General features: G+C 39.8%; 4 protein-coding genes across 4 annotated transcripts; 2 read left to right on the top strand and 2 right to left on the bottom strand.

Annotated features, from left to right (window-relative positions):
- The first annotated feature begins 10323 nt into the window (after positions 1-10323).
- Positions 10324-10968, top strand: LOC114820402 (uncharacterized). Its single transcript, XM_029091016.2, has one exon. It carries the CDS (start codon positions 10324-10326, stop codon positions 10966-10968), a length of 645 nt encoding a protein of 214 aa, XP_028946849.2.
- A 1939-nt stretch (positions 10969-12907) lies between these two features.
- On the bottom strand, positions 12908-14015 carry LOC114820403 (uncharacterized). Its single transcript, XM_029091017.2, has 2 exons — positions 13767-14015; positions 12908-13528 (listed from the first exon to the last, which is right to left on the bottom strand). The coding sequence occupies exons 1-2, from the start codon at positions 14013-14015 to the stop codon at positions 12908-12910; spliced, it is 870 nt and encodes a 289-aa protein (XP_028946850.2).
- Positions 14016-18568: 4553 nt separating this feature from the next.
- LOC114820516 (membrane protein PM19L-like) lies at positions 18569-20260 on the top strand. The gene is made up of 3 exons (XM_029091373.2): positions 18569-19021; positions 19307-19484; positions 19602-20260. Exons 1-3 carry the CDS (start codon positions 18892-18894, stop codon positions 19834-19836), a joined length of 543 nt encoding a protein of 180 aa, XP_028947206.1. The 5' UTR covers positions 18569-18891; the 3' UTR covers positions 19837-20260.
- A 767-nt stretch (positions 20261-21027) lies between these two features.
- On the bottom strand, positions 21028-22947 carry LOC114820515 (ribosomal RNA-processing protein 14-C-like). The gene is made up of 2 exons (XM_029091372.2): positions 22829-22947; positions 21028-22268 (listed from the first exon to the last, which is right to left on the bottom strand). The coding sequence occupies exon 2, from the start codon at positions 22266-22268 to the stop codon at positions 21210-21212; it is 1059 nt and encodes a 352-aa protein (XP_028947205.2). The 5' UTR covers positions 22829-22947; the 3' UTR covers positions 21028-21209.
- Between the last annotated feature and the right edge of the window lie 2541 nt (positions 22948-25488).

The following is a 25488-nucleotide window of genomic DNA, read 5'->3' on the forward strand; positions in this document are numbered from 1 at the left end:
GCACTCTCCATCATCGTGCTTACCAATCATCCTCTTCGACAGATATTCCAAAGTCCTGACACTTCTGGGCGAATGATCAAATGGACGATAACATTGGGTGAGTTTAACATCTCTTACCAACCAAAGCCAGATGAGAAGGGCCAAGCAGTGGCAGACTTCATTGCCGACATCACATATCCTGTTGACATTATTTTTACACCTAAAAAAATGGTTTCATTACCCTCGGAAGCTCAGAAAATAGAACCAACAGCCCCAGCATGGAATCTATATGTTGATGGTCCAACCAACAAGGTTGTGGAGCAGGACTAGTCCTTACGACCCCTGACAAAGTGGCAATGGAGTATGTTCTTCGTTTCAAATTCAAAGCGTCGAACAATGAGGCCGAATATGAAGCCCTCCTAGCAGGCTTACGTTTGGCCAAACATTTTAGGGTTAAACGAATTGATATCTTTAGTGACTCCCAATTGGTGGTTAACCAGGTCACTAACAACTTTGATGCTAAGGATAGCTCCATGGCAGCATATCTGGCACAAACATAATTGTTGCTCAAACATTTCCACTACCAGATCACCCAAATTCCTCAAGTAGCAAACAGTCATGCAGATGTTTTGACTCACCTTACCTCAGCTGTGAAAGACAAGATTGGGAGAAAAATTCAGGTCGAATTGTTGGCAGCACCAAACACCATGACTATGGAAGTGTGCTACTTACAACAGAAAGATAATTGGATTACCCTGATTTATAGATTCCTTGCTCATGGCACCCTTCCAAATGATAAAGTCCAAGCTAAGCATATTCGATACAAGGATACCCGTTACTTGATCATTAATGAACAACTCTACAAGCGAGGTTTTAACCTACCATACCTAAGATGCCTTACGCCCTCAGAGGCAAAAATTGTCCTTTGGGAAATACATGAAGGAGTATGCGGAGATCATGCTGGATCTCGATCCTTAGCACACAACACTTCACCAAGATACCATCAGAATATCTCGCTCATGTGATAAGTGTCAACGCGACGCAACTATTCCTCACTCCCCTCCCGAGCCGCTCACTCCTATGATCAGCCCTTAGCCCTTTGCCCAATGGGGACTTGATTTGATCAGCTCAATGCCTGCAGGGAAGGGTAAGGTCCATTATGAAATCGTTGCAGTTAACTACTTCACAAAATGGGCTGAAGTAGAACCCTTGGCAACCATTACTGAGGCAAAAATAGAAGACTTCGTATGGAAGAACATCCTTTGTAGATTCGGCATTCTCAATGTGATAGTCACTGACAACGGGCGACAGTTAGACAACAATAAGTTTAGGATGTTCTGCTCTAAGTTCAACATCAACTTATGTTTTGCCTCTCCCCGGCTCATCCCCAATCTAATGGACAAGTTGAAGCCATCAACAAAATAATCAAGCAAACTTTGAAAACCAGCTTGGACAAGGCTAAAAGTTGTTGGCCAGAATTTGTACCCGAAGTTCTTTGGTCATACCGCACTTCGTATCGGACATCAACAGGAGAAACCCCATTCTTACATGCCTTCGATACAAAGGCAGTTGTCCTAGTTGAGCTTAAGCAAGCAACGTTCCAAGTCCAGAACTACGTCCAAAGCGAAAATGACAAACAACTTATCGTCAACTTAGATCTAGTCGAGGAACACAGAAACCAGGCTCACTTGAGGAATGTCACCTACAAGCAGCGTATCTCCAACTACTATGATTCAAGGGTCAAACCTCGTTCTTTCTAAGTGGGGGACTGGGTAATGAAGAAAAGATTACTCTGCGACAGAGTTCCGAGTGAATGAACACTTAGTCCAAACTGGGATGGATCGTTTGAAGTTGTTGGCATCAGTCGCCCTGGCTCCTACAAGCTTAAAAGCTCTGATGGCAAGACCCTTGGCCATCTATGGAACGCTGATCACTTGAAATACTATTACAAGTAAACTCACATTGTACAAGTGTTAAGCTTCAGCCATTCGGCATCCTATGTAACGAAGACTATTTGGCATGAATTCAATAAAGAGGTGATTTAGACAACTCGGTCCTAATCCTCTTACATTCCTAGCAATGAAACACTCGGATTCAAAACTTCAACATGAATGCTTCCAACATGAAACAAAGTCTATGTCAACAAGACTATACAAATAAACGAACAGCTTTATAATATATTCGTTCAATCATACATTCCAACACATTCATACATAAGCCAACTGTGCTTCGAAAGGGTTCAACATACTTTGTGTCATTCGACACTTGCTAAAATATGCCTCGACACCTTGCCCTTATTCTCACCTTCATGCCACCGACCAGGTGATAAAATGTACAACCCGTACTCTCATTCATGCCACCAACCAGGTGATAAAATGTACAACCCATACTCTAATATCATTTGGCAACTTGCCACTCATACCACCAACCAGGTGAAGAAGGAACTCATCTTCATGCCACCAACCAGGTGATGAAATGTACAACCCGTGCTCTAATATCATTTGACAACTTGCCATTCATGCCACCAACCAGGTGATGAAATGTACAACCCATACTCTCCTTCATGCCACTAACCAGGTGATGAAATGTACAACCCGTACTCTAATATCATTTGGCAACTTGCCACTCATGCCACCAACCAAGTGAAGAAGGAACTCATCTTCATGCCACCAACCAGGTGATGAAATGTACAACCCGTACTCTCCTTCATGCCACCAACCAGGTGAAGAAGGAACTCATCCTCGTGCTACCAACCAGGTGATGAAATGTGATGAATGGTGATGAAGGAACTCACCTTCGTACCACCAACCAAGGGATGAAATCAACTCACCATTCATTCCACCTACCAGAAGACGAGTGGTACAACTTGTACATGTGAACTCCTAGCATTCATAAATAATAAAAAACCTTCAAGCTTGACAACTCAACTAAGGGAACACTTATGCCCAACAAGAGTTATAGTTACCAACAAAGTCATATTGCAAGCCAACAACAACTTCAGTGCATGGCATACGAAGATCAAGCTATTCAGCCCTCTTGCATCTGCTTCGGACATTTCCCCTATGTAACAATGCAAACACTACAACTCATAGAAAGCTTCACACACTCTTGATCAAGACAGTGTGAAGCAAAACCAATTTATGGTGTCAACAAGAGCTTCATCAAAGGAGTTCAACCACAATTCTCAAAAGCTTCACACACTCTTGATCAAGACAGTGTGAAGCAAAACCAATTTATGGTGCCAACAAAAGCTTCATCAATGGAGGGCAACCACAATTCTCAAAAGCTTCACACACTCTTAATCAAGACAGTGTGAAGCAAAACCAATTTATAGTGCCAATAAGAGCTTCATCAATGGAGGGCAACCACAATTCTCAAAAGCTTCACACACTCTTGATCAAGACAGTGTGAAGCAAAACCAATTTATGGTGTCAACAAGAGCTTCATCAAATGAGGGCAACCGTAATTCTCAAAAGCTTCACATACTCTTGATCAAGACAGTGTGAAGCAAAACCAATTTATGGTGCCAACAAAAGCTTCATCAATGAAGGGTAACTACAACTCGTAGAAAGCTTCACACACTCTTGATCAAGACTGTTCGAAGCAAATATAATTTATATGGTTCGTCCAAACCTTCGACTACTACAAGGTGTGGCTTGCATCACAATCTCTTACTCAACAGTGTGGAAGAAAAATTTGTATATGTTGTCTCTCCCACATTTTCAAATTTCTAGTTTCCCCAAAAAAACAAAAAAAGGGAAATTCAACAAATTTCTAGTTTTCCAAAAAAAAAAAAAAATTGGGAAATTCAACAAAGCTTCATCAATAGTGGACAACTATAAATTCTCAAAAGCTTCACACTATCTTGATCAAGATAGTGTGAAGCAAAATCAATTCATGGTACCAAACAAAGCTTCACCACAAAAGCTTCACCAACAAAAGCTTCATCAATGGAGGACAACTACAAATTCTCAAAAGCTTCACATTATCTTGATCAAGATAGTGTGAAGAAAAATCAATTCATGGTACCCAACAAAAGCTTCAACTCCAAAGCTTCACTTATAAAGCTTCAACTCCAAAGCTTCACCTACAAAAGCTTCAACACAAAAGCTTCACCTACAAAGCTTCAACTCCAAAACTTCACCTACAAAGTTTCAACACAAAAGCTTCACCCACAAAAAATGCTTCACCCACAAAATCTTCACCCACCACGAAAGTTTCACCTACAAAAGCTTCACCCATAAAAGCTTCACCAACAAAAGCTTCACCCACAAAAACTTCACCCACCACAAAAGCTTCACCTACAAAAGCTTCACCCACCACAAAAGCTTCACCTACAAAAGCTTCACCCACAAAAGCTTCACCAACAAAAGCTTCACCCACAAAAACTTCACCCACCACAAAAGCTTCACCCACCACAAAAACTTCACCTACAAAAGCTTCACCAACAAAAGCTTCACCCATAAAAGCTTCACCCATCACAAAAGCTTCACCCACAAAAGCTTCACCCACAAAAGCTTCACCTACAAAGCTTCAACACAAAAGCTTCACCTACAAAAGCTTCACACTATCTTGATCAAGATAGTGTGAAGTAAAATCAATTCATGGTACCCAACAAAGCTTCAACCTCAAAACTTCACCTACAAAGCTTCAACACCAAAGCTTCATCTACAAAGCTTAAATATATATATATATATATATATATATATATATTCGGAAATTTGAAAATTCAAAAATTCGAAAAAAAAAATTGCCTAGGCCTCCTCTTCTTTGGGCTTAACAACTTTCATAACAAATATATATGAATGAGAAGTTTTGGGTTACCACTTAGAAAGGAAATGCCTCATTCGTCAACTCCCTCTACCGGAGACTGGGGGACTCCTACCATATGCTACTACACCTTTATACTTGGAAGTCTCACGACCACTCAGTGACTTAGATTTTTCAAGTCTCCAATCGAGAAGTTTTGCTCACTCGAGAAATTAAGGGAGCATAACCTCAACATAAATGCTTCACTCTCAAAGCTTCAACATACAAGCTTCAACAAAAGAAAAAATTCAAAGAACTTAGTGAAGAAAACCTTGGTGTATTTAACACAATACGTTGAAATGAAGCAAAACTTGTTTATTGATATCTCCGATAAGTTACAAATATGTACATAGACATGAATCAAAATAAACAAACAAGAGGGAGCCTTCATAAAGGTTGCTCAGGAAAAGTCTCAGCAGTCGGTAGAGACCCATAAAGAGGATGCACCGGAAGGTGATTATTCGTAACCTCAGTACTAGGCAGAACCCCAGAAGGAGGAGGCACCGAAGGTTGATCATTTGGAGCTTCATTACGCGGTACAGCCCCAGAAGATGAAGGCAATAAATGCCTTTGGAACAAACCCACAAACCTCTGATGATCAAGTAAAATCTGACCATCAAATTCCTGCAGCTGGTCAAGCTTCCTCTTCATGTTTGTAACATAGTCATGTGCGAGCCTGTGCAACTATTTATTCTCATGCTTGAGCCCTCTGATTTCCTATTTGAGACTTATCACTTCAGCCACCAATGATTCAACTTGGCGGGTTCGAGCAAATAGGTGTTGGGCCATATTAGACACAAAACCTGCACACTGAACACTAGAGCCAGAGAATCCTTAACAGCCAACTCATCAGACCGTTTGGAAAATAGTCTGTTATCTTTAGGAGTGAGAAGGTTCATGGCCACCACCGCAGCGGTCATATCATTCTTCATTACAGAGTCCCCAACGGAAAGATGACCAGTAGGGGATAAGAAGAATGGGCGTTATATGTTGTCTTGAGAATGCATGGCTGCCTCTTCACCAAAGTTCAAGTAAAAAAGACGGTCGGATGGGCCAGACATTCTCAGAAATGATGAAGGAGAAATGAGGTGCAATAAATCTCTAAAGTACAAAAATAAGGGGAAAATTCATGCAAGCAATAACTCTCTGAACGTACTTCTTGCACATAATTGGTGCCCCTAAAAAAGAAAGGGCAACAAGGCCGTTGGTTCAAAAATCGAAGAAGCACCATTCTCCGAATTTTGAGAAGCAGATTTTCCTGAGTAAAATATGTCGACAATCCCCACACGTAACATCAGCTCCTCGGGTACCACATATAACTTTACCAAAGATCTCTGACAAAGTTTAGACACATAAATTTTGAAGGTCTAGCTACCCTACCATTACCCACAAGGGTAAAAGAACAACACCACTGCTTGATAAGTGGAAAGTCCCTGTGTGTGTTAACCTCCGTGCTTCGTGGCAAGGCAAACTGGCAAAAATGCCCAACCTTTACTCACATCGAGAAAACACTCCCAACATGATTACTTGCTCAAAAATCGAAGAGGCACCGCTCCCCAAATCTCGAGAGCTAGACTCCCAATAGGATTGCTTTCTCAAAAATCAAAGAGGCACCATTCTCCGAATCTCGAAAGCCAAGTCCTCGACAGGATTGCTTGTTTGAAAATCGAAGAGACACTGATCTTTGAACTTTGAGAGCCAGATTTCCTTGGATAAAGCTTATCTGCAATCTTCACATGCAACATCAGCTTTCCAGATACCACAGACCACTTTTTCAAAGTGCTCTGACAAAGTTAAAACACGTGAATCTTACAGCTCCCACTACATTGCTATGATCGAGAAGGGTAAAGGAACAACGTTACTACTCGCTGTTGGGACAATTTCTATATATGTCGACCTTCATCCTCCACAACTAGGCAAATCTGCAAATAAAAAAATACCCAACTTTTCTTCACATCTGAGAGGGCACTCTCAGCAGAGTCTTTCGAAATACTCAGCTTATTTTCCCCCTGATAATACCTCTGCAAACAAGCCACACCAGAGCCAGAGTATCTCATATCATCAGGTTTAAAAGCAAGAGTATCCCATATCATGTTTTTTCCCTGTCTTTTCCTTTGGCCTTGTTCTTACCTGCAAGATAAGGACAAAGAGAGCAATCAGTCAGCACTTGGAATCAAGCTTCCAGTCAGGAACTGACTACCTGGAACTCCTTGCCTGATTACTTACCTAGCATTGCTCTCGAGTACTCATCTTCAAATGCTTCCAGAAAAGATACCACATCTGCCTAAGGAACAGATAGGGCAAATGAGAAGGATACAAGGAAGCATGTGGAGAAAAGCACAACAGAACACATGCCGATTCATCTATTACTTTGTCAATAGAAAAAGTATCACATATCATCAAGATCGAACGCACTCTTGATTTAATGGACTTGTTTTGACCCTCAAATTCTTGAGTAAACCTTATACTCTGGAGGAAACCAGAAAACCCTCCAGCCCAGTTCAAGAATAAGTCTGTGGAAAGTTACTTCTTCAAAAGCAAAAGTATCTCATATCATCTTTTCTCTATTTGCTTCTCCTTATCTTTGTTGCTGTTTACGACATAAGGAGAAGGAGAACAATCAACCGGAAGTCAAAGTCGAACCTCCGATCCAGGTTGCTTGCTTGAAAGTCTGATTGCTTACCTTGTCTGTTACCTCCTTCGGCAAATCTCCTAGCTCGGCAACTTGGGGGACTCCTACTATAGGGTTTGTATCGCACTTGACCAAGTCCAAAACTACAAGTAAGCTTCAAGTGAAATTGATACATTACCTTGTGCATCTTCATCGGTTAAAGATACCACCCCTGGATGAAGGAAAAGTACTTCTAGAGAAGATGTCACATCTACATATGAGACAGATAAGGCAAGTGAAAATGATACCACACTTCAGTACTTAGAAGTTTCGTGATTACTCAATGGTTTGGATCTTGCAAGTCCCCAACCGAGGAGCTTCCCTCACTTGGGAACTTAGGGAGGCACTGTTTGTACCATACTTGACCAATCCCGAAACTACTAAGCATCGGTCAACGTTATACTTTCAAGGACCTATAAGAGTTTCCCTTCAACCAGGAGGCCAATCACAGCGCGACACGCGTCGACATCAGAAGCCAATCATAGCGCGACACATGTCAACATCAGAAGCCAATCACAACACAACACGTGTCAATGTCAGAATGAAACTTGAAACTCTCTTCTATAAATAGAGATCATTCTCTCACAATATTTCCTAATGTCATTTGTACTAAATCATTTACTAGTACTCACTAAAGGAGAGCTTAAACCTATGTACTTGTGTAAACCCTTCACAATTAATGAGAACTCCCATATTCCGTGGACGTAGCCAATCTAGATGAACCACGTACATCTTGTATTTGCTTCCCTGTCTCTATCATTTACATACTTATTAACACTATGACCGGAGCAATCTAGCGAAGGTCACAAACTTAACACTTTCTATTGTACCAAAGTCCTCACTGATTTTGTGCATCAACATTATGTTCATCTCAATTTTGACACAATGAACAACGAATTGAACTCAAATCCATTTTAATTGATCACAACATATCTCATCCATCCACCAAATGGGACTTGGAAGGATGACATATTCAATGTACATGTATATGTAGTTAGATTCAGCCTATTCTAAAAGCATCTAACCATTTTTTTTTTTACTATTATTAAAGGGAGGGTGATAGTTCTAAACAATTACATTAATTTAGGAGAAGGAAGAGTTTTGAATCCAAAACGTATGGGTAGAAACTCAAAAGCTACCCTATAACTATTAGACCATATGCACATAAGCAATTCAAAATCCATAAAAGTAACATATTTTATCTCACATATTAATACCAAAAACTACATCACTAAACCGATGTAAAATTAAGTCACAGGCCTTTATCTAAAGGGATTCCAATTTTTTTTAAATGGGAATTAGTTGTGGAATCCATTTCACATCGAACTTCAACGATCCAAACCGTCTATTTTATAAGTCTCCATTCATAGATCATCCTTACAAAAATTCAACTCAATTTGAAACAATTTGTTTTTTTAATTATCATGATGAAATTTCAATGCTTTTTAGAACACAAAGTGTTTGTCAATTTCTTTGAACTCAAGGATAATATATGAGGTGCAATTTAAAAAATAGACGGGTTCGATTTGTTAAAGTTCGAATTGATGTAGACCTCCCAACTAATCTTATTTTCATATAAAAAAAAAAAGGATCTCTTCCCTTAAAAGCTTCCTATAAGTCATATCACTTTCAAAATTTCTTCACTTCAATGGTATCATTTGTTCAACATTTGGTTCAAATTTCTATATATGTAAGAGTATATAGGATATATTCTTAATCGGAGCTATGTGTTGGGTACAAAACGAACTATTTTTTTGCCTTTTACCGAGGAATATGTTCTTCATTGCTTATGAAAGGAAATAATCGAACCAGTCATTAAACAAATTCGTTTAGCTTGGTTATCCTACTAATTTGATGCATAACCAAATTAATCCTAATAGTAGTGTTGCATTTGTTCGACATGCGGCTTAAGGCACCGACAGTAAAACATAGATTGGTTGAAAATATAATAAAAGTAAAATTTGAAATCAATAAAGTGAGATTCTATACAATTAACATACCACCTAAAACATTCGAGAAAATTCTATGGTTCCCTTGATTAAGTTTAGTGAACTATCTTGACCGTTAAATACTTTTGACTGAACATCAAGGAGTTGTTTAATTTTGGGCCCACAGTATTTAATCGTAGACTGTTACAACAAGGCATTAAGTTTTAATGTGATTCAATGTTATAATTAGAAGAAACATAATATTACACTATAATTGTCAAAATCTATAATTGTCAATATTTTTTTGACAAAATACTATTGTTATTACATTAACAACGTTAGTTTTTACAAAGTGGATGTCACACTACAGTGTGAACGTAAGATATTATGTGTGGACATCATCATATTAGAGATTCATTACTATTCCATTTTGGGCCCCACGCCAACTATCACGTTAAGGCTATTACAACATGACATTAAGTTTCAATGTGGTTATAATTTTTCTTATATCCCCAGGGCAAGGGAGCTAGTCTTATGTAGGGGCAAATCTCAGAGTTCTCACCAAGCTGGGAATGATTTCTGGAAGTCTTTGTGGAGTATTAAATCTTTGCCCAAGATCAAATTATTTCTTTGGCGTGTGGCTACTAATTGCTTACCTACGATGCTGGGCCTTTTCAATAGAAGGGTTGTCCAAAATCCTTTGTGTCCTCTGTGTAAAGAGTTTCCTGAGTCAGCGGAGCATGTCCTCTTTCTCTGCCCTTGGACGATTGGGGTTTGGTTTGCTAGCTCCCTAAACTACAGGTTAGACCGATCAAGCATCACTTCTTTTGATGCGTGGTGGTCTGCGCTTAAGAGGACGGTGGGCGTTAATTCGAACTCGCACTCTTGGGTTTACACCGTGGCATCCTTCATATGTTGGGAGATTTGGAAATCTAGATGTCATTGTATTTTTCATGGTTATGTTCCTTCCCCGGAGTATACAGCCGAGAAAGCTTCTCGGGCTGCGGCGGAGTTTTTCACGATCACTGGGTCTCAAGGAGACCCCAGTACTCCTTTGCCGAATTTGACTGTCTCTCATCCCCATGCTTGAGAGCCCCCCCGCTTGGAGTTATCAAGGCAAATTTTGATGGTGCTTGGTCAAGAAATTCCCTTCAATCTGGATTGGGCGTTGTCTTCCGTTCATCAAACGGGTCGATTTTTAATGGGGTTTCCTCCCCTTGCCTTTCTTCTTCAGCTCTTCAAACGGAGGCTAAGGCTGCTCTTCTTGCCGTTCGTTCAGCATTGGATAGTAACTTTAGCGATGTGGTTTTTGAATCCGACTCGAAGGAGCTTATCGGGAGCTTAAACAATGATTTCAAGAAAGCCAATTGGACCATTTTTCCCTTGCTAATCCAAATTCGGAATCTATCTACTCAGTTTTGCTCGATTTATTGGCGGTGGGTTCCTCGTCAAGCGAATAGTGCAGCCGATTGGGTTGCGTCGCATTGTAAAAGAGGGATGTGTTCTGATGTTTGGGTCATTCGACCCCCATCCTCTCTAGTTCATATTTTGTCCAAAGATGGTCTCCCCTGCCCTCCTTAATTCCCCTGGAGTTGAGACTGTGGAGAAGTGCATATTGGACCTTAGCCCCGCTGTTGTGTCGTGCTTTGTCTTCTCCTAGTCTTAACTCTAGGGTGAGTCCTCGTTGACTCTTTTTGCTGTTTGGTTCCTGTAATCTTTCCTTTCCTTGTTTTGTAGCTTGGCTGCTGGCTTTTGCTGTTATGAATGGTTCCTCTTTGTCCAAAAAAAAAAAAAAAGTTTCAATGTGATTCAACATTTAAATTACCAGAATGTAGAATAATATTATAACTGTAAATTTTAGTGTCTAATATTACATAATATTCTCAAATTACAAAATGACATTGTTATTAATGCAACAACGTTGATTGCTACGTTACGGATAAGGATGGGCAACGGTTATGTCGGGCGGGTAATCGTGGTTGTTTACCCATAACCGTTTACCCGTTGGGTAATTGCCTAAATGGTTATACCCATACCCATAACCGTTTATAAACGGTTAACCATATCCATAACCGTTTACCCATTTAACCGTAACCGTTTATACCCGTTTACCTATTTACTCTTTTTAACCCGTTTGTCTTTTTTTTTTTTACCATTACCTCTTTTTCACCCGTCTACATGTTTTTTAACAACTTGAAAATTAAAAAAAAATTGTCATAATTTTTTTTTTTTGACAATTAAACACTGTTATAAGTACATTCATCATACATTTTCGTATTTTAATTTTTTAAGTCCTTATATCATTCCAATAATTGAAATAATAGTTTACGGACGATATTTTTAACTGTTACCAATAAAGGTAATATAATATTTGCTAAGTATTCTTGGGTTACGAAAACTGTTTAGAAGATAATATTCTTGGGTTATTTAACCCATAATGTAAAGTATTAACATAATATATATAATGAGCTACATTATATTATAATTAGATATATAAACCATGCACCATAGTCAACAACATTGATCTAAGTTTTGTCCGATAGAGAATATGGTTAGGAGAATGTTTACACTTGTTGACCATGAATTATGTCTTTTCGGCAACAATCAAAAGATGCAACATTCAAATTGAAGAGATGTGATTGTTGGGTTAATAACACAACTTCTCATCCCCTGTCAAACAGCCGCATATATATAATTTTATTTTTAAAATATTCAACTTTACATATATAAAATAAATAGGTAAATGGTTACCCGTTTATAACCGCGGTTAATATCCATAACCATCTATTTAAATTTCACGGGCAAACAGTTATACCCATAACCGTTTATTTATCTAAACGGTTACCCATAACCGTAACCGTAAAGTTTAAATAGGCGGGTAACCACGGTTACCTATAACCGCGGGTATTTTGCCCATCCCTAGTCACGGATGTCTTGTTACACTATTAAAGTAGGTTTATAGATAAGAACGACTATTACTTAACATGCTCAATGGGTCATATTAAAAAGTTGCAACATAACTTGTTAGACTATATACACAATAGACAAATACAATATTATTTCACCTAAGTAATGATATTAAGTTAATTGCTCCTTCTCAAGCTACGGATGTGAACTAATACATTTATGGCATGTTTATGTGTCTAGAATCAGAGTAAAAATGATGATGATTTCATACAAACAGTTAACTAAATACCACTGAACCGGAATTAAAACCAATATGATTATTATATTGCCTGTGTGTATTTTTTGTTCTCTTCCTCCGCCTCATGTTCATCCCATTTTTTTTTTATCAAAAGTACGATATTCATTAAGTAAGACCAAATTCGTACAAACTGAGGATAGTGTGCATAATGGGCCTCGATAAAAACCTTGTTGGGGATTTCAACCCAGTCGAAGGAAAAGAGCGTCCCGCACAAAAGAGAACTATCCTCAAATAAACAATTGAAAAGAATTACGCACTCTCTTGAAGGAGTATATCTTGGATCAAATATGGGGGTTCCTCAAACCACACTACCTCCTAAACACTATTAATTCTCATCCGAGCAAGTCGATGGGCTGCCGAGTTCCCTTCCCGTTGAATATGACTAACCATTGACTCCACCCACTCCATGCGAAGACACCGAAGATCATTAATTATAAGACCAAGGGTTGAGTGGTCGTCTTTACTCCCCCGCATGGCAGCCAACACCACCGCCGAGTCACCTTCAAACTGAACTTTCCTCTCCACCGTACCAATAGAGCAGACCAAAATTGCAGCTCTCCAAGCTGCAAAGAGCTCAACATGCACCGCTGAAAAAATCCTCTCAACGAGACCAGCAGCAGCAGCAGCAAGACACTTCCCCAAATGATTTCGAATCACCACCCCAAAACCTCCTCGGTTATTTCCCTTATTCCAAGCTCCATCAAAGTTGCATTTAATCCACCCCTCCGCAGGTTTTCCCCATCTCTGAACCTCCCGGTTTTTCTTCTTTGTCGCTGGCTTATGCCACTTATGGAATTCTTGCATCCAGCCCTCCGTCTGAAGTACAATGTCAAGTAGTTGTAGTGCTTTGCTAGTCCAAAGATTCTCATTTCTATGCTTCCACAGAGCCCAACTCAACATTAAGTCTAAATCAAACCCCGAAGCAGGCCCATTAAGCTGTAAATTAGCTAACCAATTCATGAAACACTCTCCCTGCACACCATCCACCCTAACACCCAGGCCTCAAAACCACACCGCTCTAGCCACATAACAAGCTCTGAAAACATGTTATGTTGATTCCACCGAACCTCCGCAAACTACACATACCTCATATGTCATCAATCTTCGCTTACAAAGATTGATTCAATCTCGTGGGCAGAATGTTAACACATGCACGCCACACACAAATCTTGACCTTCCTCGGAACACAAGCACTCCACAGCTTTTTCCAAAACTGCTCGCCAACAATACTAGAAGAAGATGATGAGCCAGTTACTCCTTCACCATTTGCTACATTTATCCCCCGTACAACATGATATGCACTCCGGACAATGAATTTCCCATTTCCTTCGTAGTGCCAAACCCTACGGTCCTCACTATCCTGTAGATTTAGAGGAATGCCACCAATTAGATCCAACTCCTCTTGGGAAAATAACTCATTCATCAACTGAATGTTCCACTACTTCAATTCCAACAAAAGGGGATTCTCATGCAGTTCAGGCTTTGTTGGGGCTTACCCAATAACATCGTCCCCTTATTGTCTTTCTTTCTGAGACAAAATGTAGTGAGAGTGTGATTTTACAGAAGCAACGTAGTTTAGGGTTTGATAATTCTTTTTGCAGTGGCGAGTAATGAGAGATTAGGGGGTTGGCGGTTTTTTGGATGAATGAGGTGGAGCTTGTGATATTATCTTTTTCAATGAACCATATAGAAATGGAATGTAGGGTTCACAGGGCAGAGCAGAAGTGGAGATTAACTGGATTTTATGGTCATCCGGTCACATCAAATAGGCATCTTTCATGGGCATTACTTAAGAGTTTGGGTCAACGAAGTCCCTTGCCGTGGATATGTATGAGGGATTTCAATGAAATCCTTAGTGTGGAAGAGCAATTGGGTGGTAATCAACATAGGGAAAGCCAAATGGATGGATTCCGAGAGGCAATCCATGCGTGTCAGTTAATTGATCTGGGCTTTGTAGAGACTGAGTATACTTAGATGGATAACAGGGAGGACGAGGTTAGATGTCGACTTGATCGGGTTCTCGCATCCTAACCGTGGCTTAATCTATTTCCCATGACAAGGGTGTGTCATCTCAATCCTTCGAAGTTGGATCATCTTCCTATTTTAGTGGAAATTAGGAGTGCGATGGAGTTGCCTAGTAGAATGAGGGGTAGACGATTCAGGTTCGAAGAGATGTGGCTTCGGGATGAGAGTTGTGAGGAGACTGTTAGCTCGACATGGAGTAAACTGGTGGTGGGTCTTCCTCTCTTCCAATTGTGCGAGATGATTCGGTTCACCAGGTACGCTTTGCTTGCTTGGAAAAATGAGCTATTTGGGTCTACGAAGGCAGAGATTGCAAAGGTCCGTGATAAGTTAGGAGTGCTCTTTGAGCAACCTCATTCGACTGCGGTTCATGAAGCTAGGGGTGAATTGATAGAGAGTTTGTATCTACTTTTGGGAAGGGAGGTGACTTATTGAAGGCATAGTCTCAGGTCCAATGGTTACAGGAGGGGGACATAAATACGAAGTTTTTTCATTTACGTGCGTCTAACCGTAAACAGAAGAATCATATTAAGGGGTTGCGATATTCGACTAGGGTATGGCAGGATACGAGGGTTGGCATTGAGGACACAGTGGCAGAATATTTTCCAGTCTCAGGGCGTCTTAGACCGTGTGGTGCAAGAGGTTGTGGGAGCTTGTTCACCACAAGTTACTACCGATATGAATGAGGACTTACTGAGGCCGTACTCAGAGGAGGAGATTCGTGTGGCCCTTTTCCAGATGCACCCGTCCAAAGCTCTGGGACTGGATGGTATGTCACCTCTATTTTTCCAGAAATTTTGGCATGTGGTTAAGCATGATATGGTGAGTGCAGTCCGGTCTTTTCACACTTCAGGTATACTGCTCCGGGAGGTGTGTTTTACTCATGTTGTCTTGATTCCCAAAGTGAGTTAGCCACAGGAGATGTCACAGTTGCGTCCGATTAGTTTGTGTAATGTTATTTATAAGATCAGAGTAAAGGTGATTGCGAATAGCTTGAAGAAATATTTGAGCTTAATAATCTTCCGGCATCAGAGTGCGTTTGTGCCTGGTCATTTGATAGCATCAGAGTTCTTTCGCTCTTAGACTAAACCTTAGTAAGGCATATGATAGGGTGGAGTGGTTTTTTTTGGAAGCTATGATGCTGAGGTTGGGGTTTGACAGTAAGTAGGTGTCGGTGGTGATAATGTGTGTGACGTCTGTGTCGTACTCGTTTTTGGTCAATGGTGATGCATGTGGGTATGTGTAGCCATCCCGGGGTCTCCGTCAAGGGGATCCATTATCACCTTACTTATTCCTTTTGTGCATTGAGGGTTTGTTGGCACTTCTTACGCATAAGGAGCAGACAGGTGCTCTTAGTGGGATTCACATTTGTGAATGAGCACCAAGTATCCATCATTTATTGTTTGTTGATGATAGTTTCTTGTTTGGTAAAGCTAATTTGGATGAATGTGTCGAGGTCCAACATATTTTGGATGTGTTCTCCCAAGCGTCTGGGCAGGAAGTAAACTTGGAGAAAAGTAACATTGCTTTCAGTGCGAATGTGAGGGTTCGAGAGCAACAAAGGCTTGCTAGCTTCCTAGGAGTACAGTTGGTGGATCGGCATAAGCGTTATTTGGATCTTCCTACATTTGTGGCGAAGAATAAATGCCAAACCTTCTCTTATATAAAGGTACGAGTTCATAAGCGGTTGAGTGGATGGAAAAGGAAGTGTTTAAGTGGAGTAGGACGTGAATTGCATATAAAAGTGGTGGCTCAAGCGTTACCTTCGTATGCTATGAATTGTTTTCTACTTCCAAAGACTTTTTATGATGAGTTACATCAACTAATAGCTCGCTTTTGGTGGGGGAGTGATCCGGATTCGAGGAAGATCCATTGGAAATCATGGGATAAATTGTACATTGCAAAATCGGAAGGTGGTATAGGTTTCTAGAATCTTTATACTTTTAATTTGGTGGTGTTAGTGAAACAAGGTTGGCGAATTGCCTAATTCCTTGATTCCTTAACAGCAAGATTGTTGAAAGCTAAGTATTTTCCCAATACTTCCTTTTGGGATGCATCAGTGTTGTCGTCTTATTCCTATTGTTGGTTTAATATTCTTAAAGCTAGAGTGGTGTTGGAGAAAGGTACGCGATGGTTGATTGGGGATGGAGCATCGGTGCAGGTCTAGAAGGATAGATCGGTGCCTTGACTGTCTACTTTTCATCCCATAACATTGCAGCCTTCCTCTCAGGAGGAGTTGCAGGTTTGTGACCTCATTGATGTGGATAGGAAAATGTGGAATGACACGGTGCTGAATGAGCTTTTTGAGGAGGAAGACAAGGAATTTATTCTTGCTTTACCTCTTAGTTTTCGGCTTCCGCCTGATAAGCTAATTTAGCACTTTAATGATCGGGGTATCTTCACTGTTAAGAGTGCGTATTGGGTTGCTTGGGAGTCCATTAAGCCACAAGAACTAAGTGCATATTCTTCGGCTTCTGGAGGAAGTCCTTTTACTCCTGTATGGAAGGCTATTGGGAAGGCCAAAGTCTCGTTGAAAGTGCGGAATATGGTGTGGAGAGCTTGTCAAAATATTCTCCCGACAAAGGAGACTTTATCGAAGAAAGGAGTATCATCGGACTTGACATGTGTTTTCTGTAATAGAGCCCCGGAGTCAGAGGTACATGTTCTCAAGGAGTGTCATTTTGCAAGAGCAATGTGGTTTGCGACCCCATGTAGTTTTCTCGCTGATTCTGTTCCTTGTAGTTCGGCTAAGGAGTGGTCCTTATGGGTACTACAAACTAAGCAATATGTCTTTGACGTTATATGCATGTTGGTCTGGCATATTTGGCGAGCGAGGAATGATCGTATTTGGAACGGTAAGAATGAGCCACCTGGTTTGGTGGCCCAAAGAGTCGTGGCATGGATGCAGGAATTCTAGGTGGTGGATGATCGTGCTCGTGTGGTACAGCAGCTGGCAACGGAAGCTGGGTAGTGGGTTGGTGGCGGTTTGATGGACGGGGAGATGACGGAGGACTGGGTGCGTGTGAAAGTGGATGGCGCTACAAAGCTGCAGGCACGGGTGGGTGGAACTTGAGCTGTGGTCCGTGATGCGCATGGTGGTTTCGTGGCTGCAATGGCATGTTTTTTGCCCAATGTTTCCTCGACTCTTCAGGCAGAATTGCCAACAATGAAACATGGGGTGGATTTGGCTCAACAGTTTGGTATTCACAAGGTCCAAGTCGAAAGTGATTTGTTTCAAGCAGTGTCCATTGTCAACTCTTGTGTGGATAGGGCTTCAACTATGGACTTGCTGGTGGGAGATATTATATTTAGTGCAGCTTCTTTTACTGCTTCAAAGTTTATTTCTATTTGTAGGAATAATAATGGTATTGCCCATTGCTTGACAAAGGTAGTAGTGTCTACTGGAACTCGAGGAGTCTGGATCGAGGAGCCTCCGAGTGTTATTTTGGATCTCCTCATCCAAAAAATGGTGTAATGGTTCTCAGTTAATGATATCGATTTTCTTAAAAAAAAATTGTCTATATATTATCACATTTCATTTTTGGAATTGAATGATTATAGATTTCTCATCAAAGCAGTCTTTTAATTCCGAAGGAATTTGAATATAGTTAAAGATAACAACTTAATAAAGATGTTCCAGTCCCTAGAACGAAACAAGAATCATACTAGAAAATGAAAGCTCTATCCGATCTTATAAACTTTTTGCCACTATTAATTGCCAGATATTTACATACTAGAAGTCCAAAGGCTATAAACATCAAGTTTTTATGATGACCAGAGAAGTATGAGGATCTTAAAAGTAACCCAGACCCAAACGGCTTTGTTTTGAAATACTCAGCATCACAACCGTCGATTCATGGTTATCATGATCTCCACCGCTGATGCGTGGGCCCACAGGGGTGTTGGACATGGCTATGCAGTGTAGCCGACATGCCTTTAAGATATTTCTGGTGTTGTGGATGATGCACCGTTTGTTTAAAGTTTGAAACTCACAAAGGAAAAGGGTTTCTTGGGCAGTAGAATGAGCAAATCAAGGCACGTGTCGCACCACCTGTAAACCAATGATCCACATGCAAATCTGACTGCTTTACACGTATCGCATGGCTGTCAAAACACCATTGACATCGGTTGCCTCTTCTATAAAGAGTGCCTCTTTGCTCTTACCAAAACAATTTCGTTATCCAAGTGTGTTCACTCAGTGATATTTTGTAAGAAATACCGAGAGAGCTGTTTGATTTGTTGCTGATTTTTCTGTTTGTGTGGAATTTGAGGGCGAGATGGCTCAGACTGTGGGAAGGAACGTGGCAGCTCCATTGCTGTTTCTCAACTTGATCATGTATTTGATCGTTGTCGGTTTTGCTAGTTGGTGTCTCAACAAGTTCATCAATGGCCAGACTAACCACCCTAGTAAGTTTTTTCATCATCTGCCTCTCTTTGATTTGTTGGTTTTCTTGTTTAATGGTGACTTTAACTCCGAGTTACTGCAGATTTTACCAGTTAGTTAGGAGAGTATGAGCCCTTTAAAACTTAGCTCTAGTCTCTGAACTAATTCCCTTGTCGTAGTTAGGTGTTTTCAGAGTAGCCTCGAATATCATCTTGTCAAGAACACAGACTCCCAATTTTTTTGTGTTTTTTTTTTTTTTTTGTGGTTTTTGAGTAGCCTCGAATTTCATATTGTAAAAATTTGGGCAGGTTTTGGAGGAAATGGTGCGACTATGTTCTTTTTGGTATTCTCCATATTGGCTGGAGTGATGGGCACAGCATCAAAGCTGGCCGGAGCAAACCACATCAGATCTTGGAGGAGTGATAGCTTAGCTGCAGCAGGATCATCCGCCATCGTGGCATGGGCTCTCACTGCACTGGCCTTTGGGTAAATCTCAAACTCTGACTCGATCACATATATAGCACTTAAGCACGCTTAATGTTGTTTAATAGACTCATCGTGTGGTTAATTAGTCGGATGATTAATTGTGTTGCTTGTTAACAGGTTAGCATGCAAGGAAATAAACATTGGAGGATACAGAGGATGGAGACTGAAGGTCTTGGAGGCTTTCATAATAATCCTGACGTTCACTCAGCTCTTGTACCTCTTGATGCTTCATGCGGGCGTCTTCAGCAGCAAGTACGGCCCGGGTTACCGTGACACCGACTACCCAGTTACTGGCCGGGATCCGATACACAAGGGCACCACCGGAGGAGTCCCTGCTTCTAGGGTTGTTTAAGGCATATGGATAGCATATATAGCAGTGAGACTCCCACTTGCGAAGGGAGTGAACCGTCTCTTGTTTCCTCTCCGTTTCTGGGAAGGTTTTGTACTTCATAATTTAATGTGGAATTTTAAGTATTTTACTTTGTGGTTTTTTGTGGGGGAATTGGATCCTCTCCTGAGCTTAGGACAAAACGAATACAAATAAGGGATATTTTAAAAGTTATAATAATTGTAACTGTTGGATTAAAATGTCTTTATCAGGAGGATCTGAGAGAGAGGATCCAATTCCTTTTGTGGGTTGTATAGGTAGGGATGTAAGCGGTGACCAACTGTGGGTTTGCGTGCGTGTGTGTACGGACTTGTAATGTGGGAATTGGTTCAATATTCAGCATTATGTATGTGTACATCATATGTAAATGTATGCATGGTTTTAGTTAGTGCATGCTTAGCATCCTCTTTGATATAAATCGGTTTGTGTTGGGTGTTTTTGAATGCGAATTCCGATTCGGTTCCTAGCTAGGTGATGAGGAAGTAAAATTAAATACGAAATGCTAGAGATTTAAAATTTTAAATTGAATTTGCAAACCAAATAATGTGTCATTATTAAAATAAATATTTTTAATTAGCACTTAATTAATAACTACATTATTTAGTTTAGGAAATTTGATTTAAATTAATAACTAATTTTTGTCTTGTTTTGGGCTCTCGTCATGTGCTTGTCACATGACCAAAAGAGAGAGGGGGTGAGGTAAAGAGGGAGAGAGGGTGAGTCAACAAATCAAAAGCTCCGAAGTCTTGTAGCCTACAAATTGGAGTGAGTAATGGCCTACTAAACTTAATTGGGATGGGTGTGGGTGAGCCGAGCTACTAAAGTTTTACAACGTTCTTGAGTTTTTTCTCAGAAGAAAGCTACCATGGTTTGCCTGGTTGTAAACTTCCGAAAGCAAGGTGCCTTAAATATTCCGATGTTGAATTCATGATCTTAGCAGATATCAATTGGAATACCTCTAAATTTGTTGTTAATGGTAAACGAGTATTAGCAAGTATTCAAAAACTTGATTAAGCCCAGAAACAGAAGAATTATATCCCTTTCCTTCAACCAAAATGTGGTAATATAGAATCAAAGAGAATACCAGAAGCTCAAGCAACAATAAATAAAGATCTGTTCGCAAGAAAAATTAGCTAAAACTCAGCAACACTGCCATGCTCGAATCACATTCATCTATTAAGAATCAGCTCTTAAGCAGCAACTATTTCAAAGCACAAGGGAATCAAAACTTAAGGAGAAGGATAAGGGAAACCCATCAAATCAACTTCCCCTGGACTTTTACATGATGTTTAGACTAATTCTTTCGAAAATAAGCTGACAACAACGCAATTCCAAGCTTAACCTTGGGTGATGAAACCTTCCTTGCGACCTTCAAACCCTGGCCGCATGAGCTTTTTCTCTCTTTTCGCGATTTTCCTGTTTATCTTCTCTTGCTTCTTCTGCGATATGTTATCTGATCTCTTCTTCTGTTTATCTGCTTTCATCTTCTCCGTGGTTTCAACCCTTCCCTTCCATTTCTCGGCATTCTTCTGATGCCGCTTCTTCTCCTTCTGAATGCTTTGTTTCAACAACTTTGGATCATCGTGAACCTTGATCCCAGCAGCTCTACTTGTTGCTGCTTTCCAAGAATGCTTCTGCGAGATTATCTCACCCTTGTCTGGATCTTTCTTGGCTTCTTGCAACTGTTTTGCCCTCTCAAGCTCCTGCAACTTTGACAATTTTTTCTTCTTATTTGTCTTACCAAGCTCATCTTCGTCCCCAAGTTTGACATAACCGAATGTCAGCTCCTTTGCAGCCTCTGCAACATCTTTCTCCACTTTAGCCGCTGAATCATCACCAGTAGATTTCTTACCATCAGATACGGCTTCTCTCTTCCGTTTCTTCTCATATCTTTCCCTTCGCTCAATCCTCTTCCTTGCTCTCTCTGAACCTTCACAATGCCGACCAGCCCGAAACTCATCAAGTTTACGACGAAGCCGTTGCTGGAGTTGTTCATATGTCACTGAACGTTCGTCATCTTCCACTGAACATTCATCATCTTCCAGGCCAGGCACCACAGGCTTGATCTCTATTTCGTCACTATCACTCTCATCGTTTGACTTCTTTTCCAAACTTTGCTTTAGCAAATCAAGGGTTGTCTTAGAAGACTTCTCTGGATCCAACCGTTCTCTTCGAGCTTTCTTAATGTTTTCCTTTGATTCCTTCTTTGCTGAAGCTTTTGCAGTCTTGCTGAGACCTTGAAACCATGGCTTATCATCATCATCAACGGGTAGATAGAACCTAGCAGGTATGAGCTCAACTAACATGTCGAAGAATTGAGAATGCTGATGGATAATAGACTTCAAATTGAGAATTGGATTGGAATCACTGATATGACTTCCTCTTTTTTTCTTCATCTGCAAAGTGATCAAAATTGAGGTAAATAGTGAGCACCAGATAACCGTTGTGAACGGATGTCCAACTGAAGGAATCAAACCAGCACAAAGAATACTATGGGTCTCCCTCTCCCTCCCACCACACACCCACTATACAACCAAACCACTACCTAAGAACTTTTCATTTGCCATGATGAACAAAGCAAAATAGAAAACGGCTTATAAAATTTGATGAAAACCCAGCAACAGTAAGATTTCAAACAAATCAAACAGAAATCCAGTTAGAATAATCAGCATTCAGCAAAAGAAATAAATTACAACATAATGGAACTATGCAATCTGATAAGGCCAGTTTACATTATGAGCATACAAACAAAATCACTAAAAAAATTAAAATAACTGTGTTCTTATGACAAGTAAATACCAATGCCCTAAACCATCCACGAAACCAAATTAAACCCATAAACTTAAGCAAAAAAAACGAGATTACTGAAGTTCTTTTAAGCTAAATAAAAATCAAGAGAACTAAGTTGCACAATAATCTGTGGGTGTACGAGAGAAGAAGATGAAGAGAAAGATACCGTGGTGAATGCCGCGGCGTCGATACAGAAATCAGTAGCTGAAGCCTTTTTTTTTTTTTTTTTTTTTTTTTTGTTTTTGGTCGTAATGGTTAATTCATAGAAACAAAACTACAAAGAACCCTAGAGGGATGGGCTTTTAGTGGGCTAAAATCATATTTTTATTTATAATGGAAATGGACTGGGCCGTTTTTGCTGACATTTCGACGGCCTGATAAGCAGAGGGTTTTTTTTTTTCCCTCTCGAAAGCAGAGACATTTTCAGTATGATACAAGAAAACCTGTATATCGTTATAATGTTGGGACTAAATTAATTTACGCCTAGTTAGATAAATGGTTCTCATGATGATAGTATTCGAAAGATAGCTCATGTGGTAAAAAGTTTTGGATTTAAACTCCTATGGTGACATCCATTAGAAATTAAGTCCAACATCAAAATATTCATTAGTTTCTCAATTAAGCTTTCTTTCTTTATTTCTTTTTTTAAGTAGAGGGGTTAGATAGTGCAACCTCTTCAACAAGTTTCTCATCAACGTTGTTCCCGAAACATGCTAGCACAATATAACCAAGAACAAGCTTTAATTCCAATGATCCTATTCGAGAGCAACAGTAATCAAAGTCTTCGAACACTGACTTAATAAATCTGTCCTTTTTTCTATATTAAACAAATGACTTGATTTGATAAATAGATGAATTGAATCCAGATCTTTTCTTTATTAGTAGAACCTAAAAAATCTCCGACTGAAAAATTTACAACCGCAACTAAAACTAATATATTAAAATAATCTACAGTAAATCTGGTTCTTTAGTAAAATCGAGAGAGCTCAGCTCCATTTTTGCTCATGTGACTTTTTCTGTGTGTGTGTGTGTGTGTTTTTTTTTCCACCAATAAAACTTACAATTTCAGAGCAAGGATATATGGTAGAGATGTACAAAGATTTGAATTATTTTTTATTGGGCTAAATCGTGAAAATGGTTCTTGAAATTTACATAACTTCTAATTTTGGTCTATGAGATTTCAAATTAATAGAAGTGGTCCTTGAGATTGTCCACCATCCATTATTTTGGTAAAAACTCCATTAAATATCCAGGAACTCTTGGATGGAAGTTTGGACAATTTTCAAAGCTTCGTAACTCAATCGTTTCTTAACCAAATTCGACCCATAATATATCAAAATGAAGATAGAAAATTATAGAATAAGATTATACATATTTGGAAGCCCAATGTTTACCGGACATGGTTGGAAAATAGCCTCAAAGTTGACTGTTTCGAGGAAAAACTACAAAACTCGCCGAAAACTAGGTAAACTTTAAACGTTCATAACTTCTTCAATACTCAACGAAATCAAGTGATTCAAAAATGAAAATCATACTTCTCGACGAGATAAAGAGAATGGTACCTTTTTTTATGGCTAACTCACTGTGGTTTGGCCGAAAAATGGCTCGACTCGAGACCAAGGCAACCACTTTCAAGCCGTTTTCCGGCCAAACTAAGGCGATTTAGCCACTAAAAAAGATACCATTTTCTTCGTCTCATTGAGAAGTATGATTTTTGTTTTTGAATCACTTTATTTAGTTGAGTATTGAAGAAGTTATGAGCGTTTAAAGTTTACCCAATTTCTGGCGAGTTTTCCAGTTTTCCCTCGGACCAGTCAAGTTTGAGGCTATTTTCCGGCCATCTCCGGTGACCACTAGGCTTCTAAATATGTATAATCTTATTCTACACCTTCCTATCTTCATTTTGATATATTATGGGTCAAATTTGGTTAAAAAACGATTGAATTACGAAGCTTTGAAAATTGCCCAAACTTTCAGCCAAAAGCTTCGGGACACTTAACGGAGTTTTTAATGGAAGGACGAAAATGATGGATGGTGGACAATTTCAGGGACCACTTCTATTGATTTGAAATCTCAGGAACCAAAGTGATGTGTTATACAAATCTCAGGGACCTTTTTCGCGATTTAGCCTTTGTTTCTTGTGTTCCTCTCCAACCGTTAGCATCCCAAGTGGAAAACATGGAGGCAATAAGTTGATTCTAAACTATGGTTGGCCCCTTCGAAATTGACAGTGGCGGCGGAGGAAGCTTGGTTGTTGACTGTGGAGCCATGGCTAAAGGGGTTAACAAAGAGTTAATGGAAATTTTGCTTTTGTGATTAAATTCTAACGGATTTCACCATAAGGTTTAAGTCCTAATGCTTTTATCACGAGGGTTACCTTCCAACTACCCTATTGTCATGAGGACTATTTATTTAATTAGGCCTTAGTTTTACTATTACTAGCAATTGTACACATTCTATTGATGTGCTTATTAACATTTTTAAAATAAAATTTACAACGAGAGAAAATATAAAATGGTTGCTAAAACTTTTGGGTGACGACCTTCAAATGATTTCATCATTGAAGAGCCAGTTCATATCTTTAGCGATTGTTTCTGGATAACTATTTAGAGTAAAAGTTTATTTTATTTGGAAGAGAAACATGGAAGAGGTAATGAGAGCAACTGATATGGTTACCTGGTGTTGGGGGACTTTTAGGTCAAGGTGGACTTGGGCTTTGAGAACATCCTCTTGTCTCCATTGGTTCGGTTTCGTACCAAACCCCGGAATACCTCGAAAGAATGAGCATGTCTTAAGAAATATCCATGTTAGATTAATGACTCGAAG

This window comes from Malus domestica, chromosome 13 (genome assembly GCF_042453785.1).
Source record: "Malus domestica chromosome 13, GDT2T_hap1".
Lineage (NCBI taxonomy): Eukaryota > Viridiplantae > Streptophyta > Magnoliopsida > Rosales > Rosaceae > Malus > Malus domestica.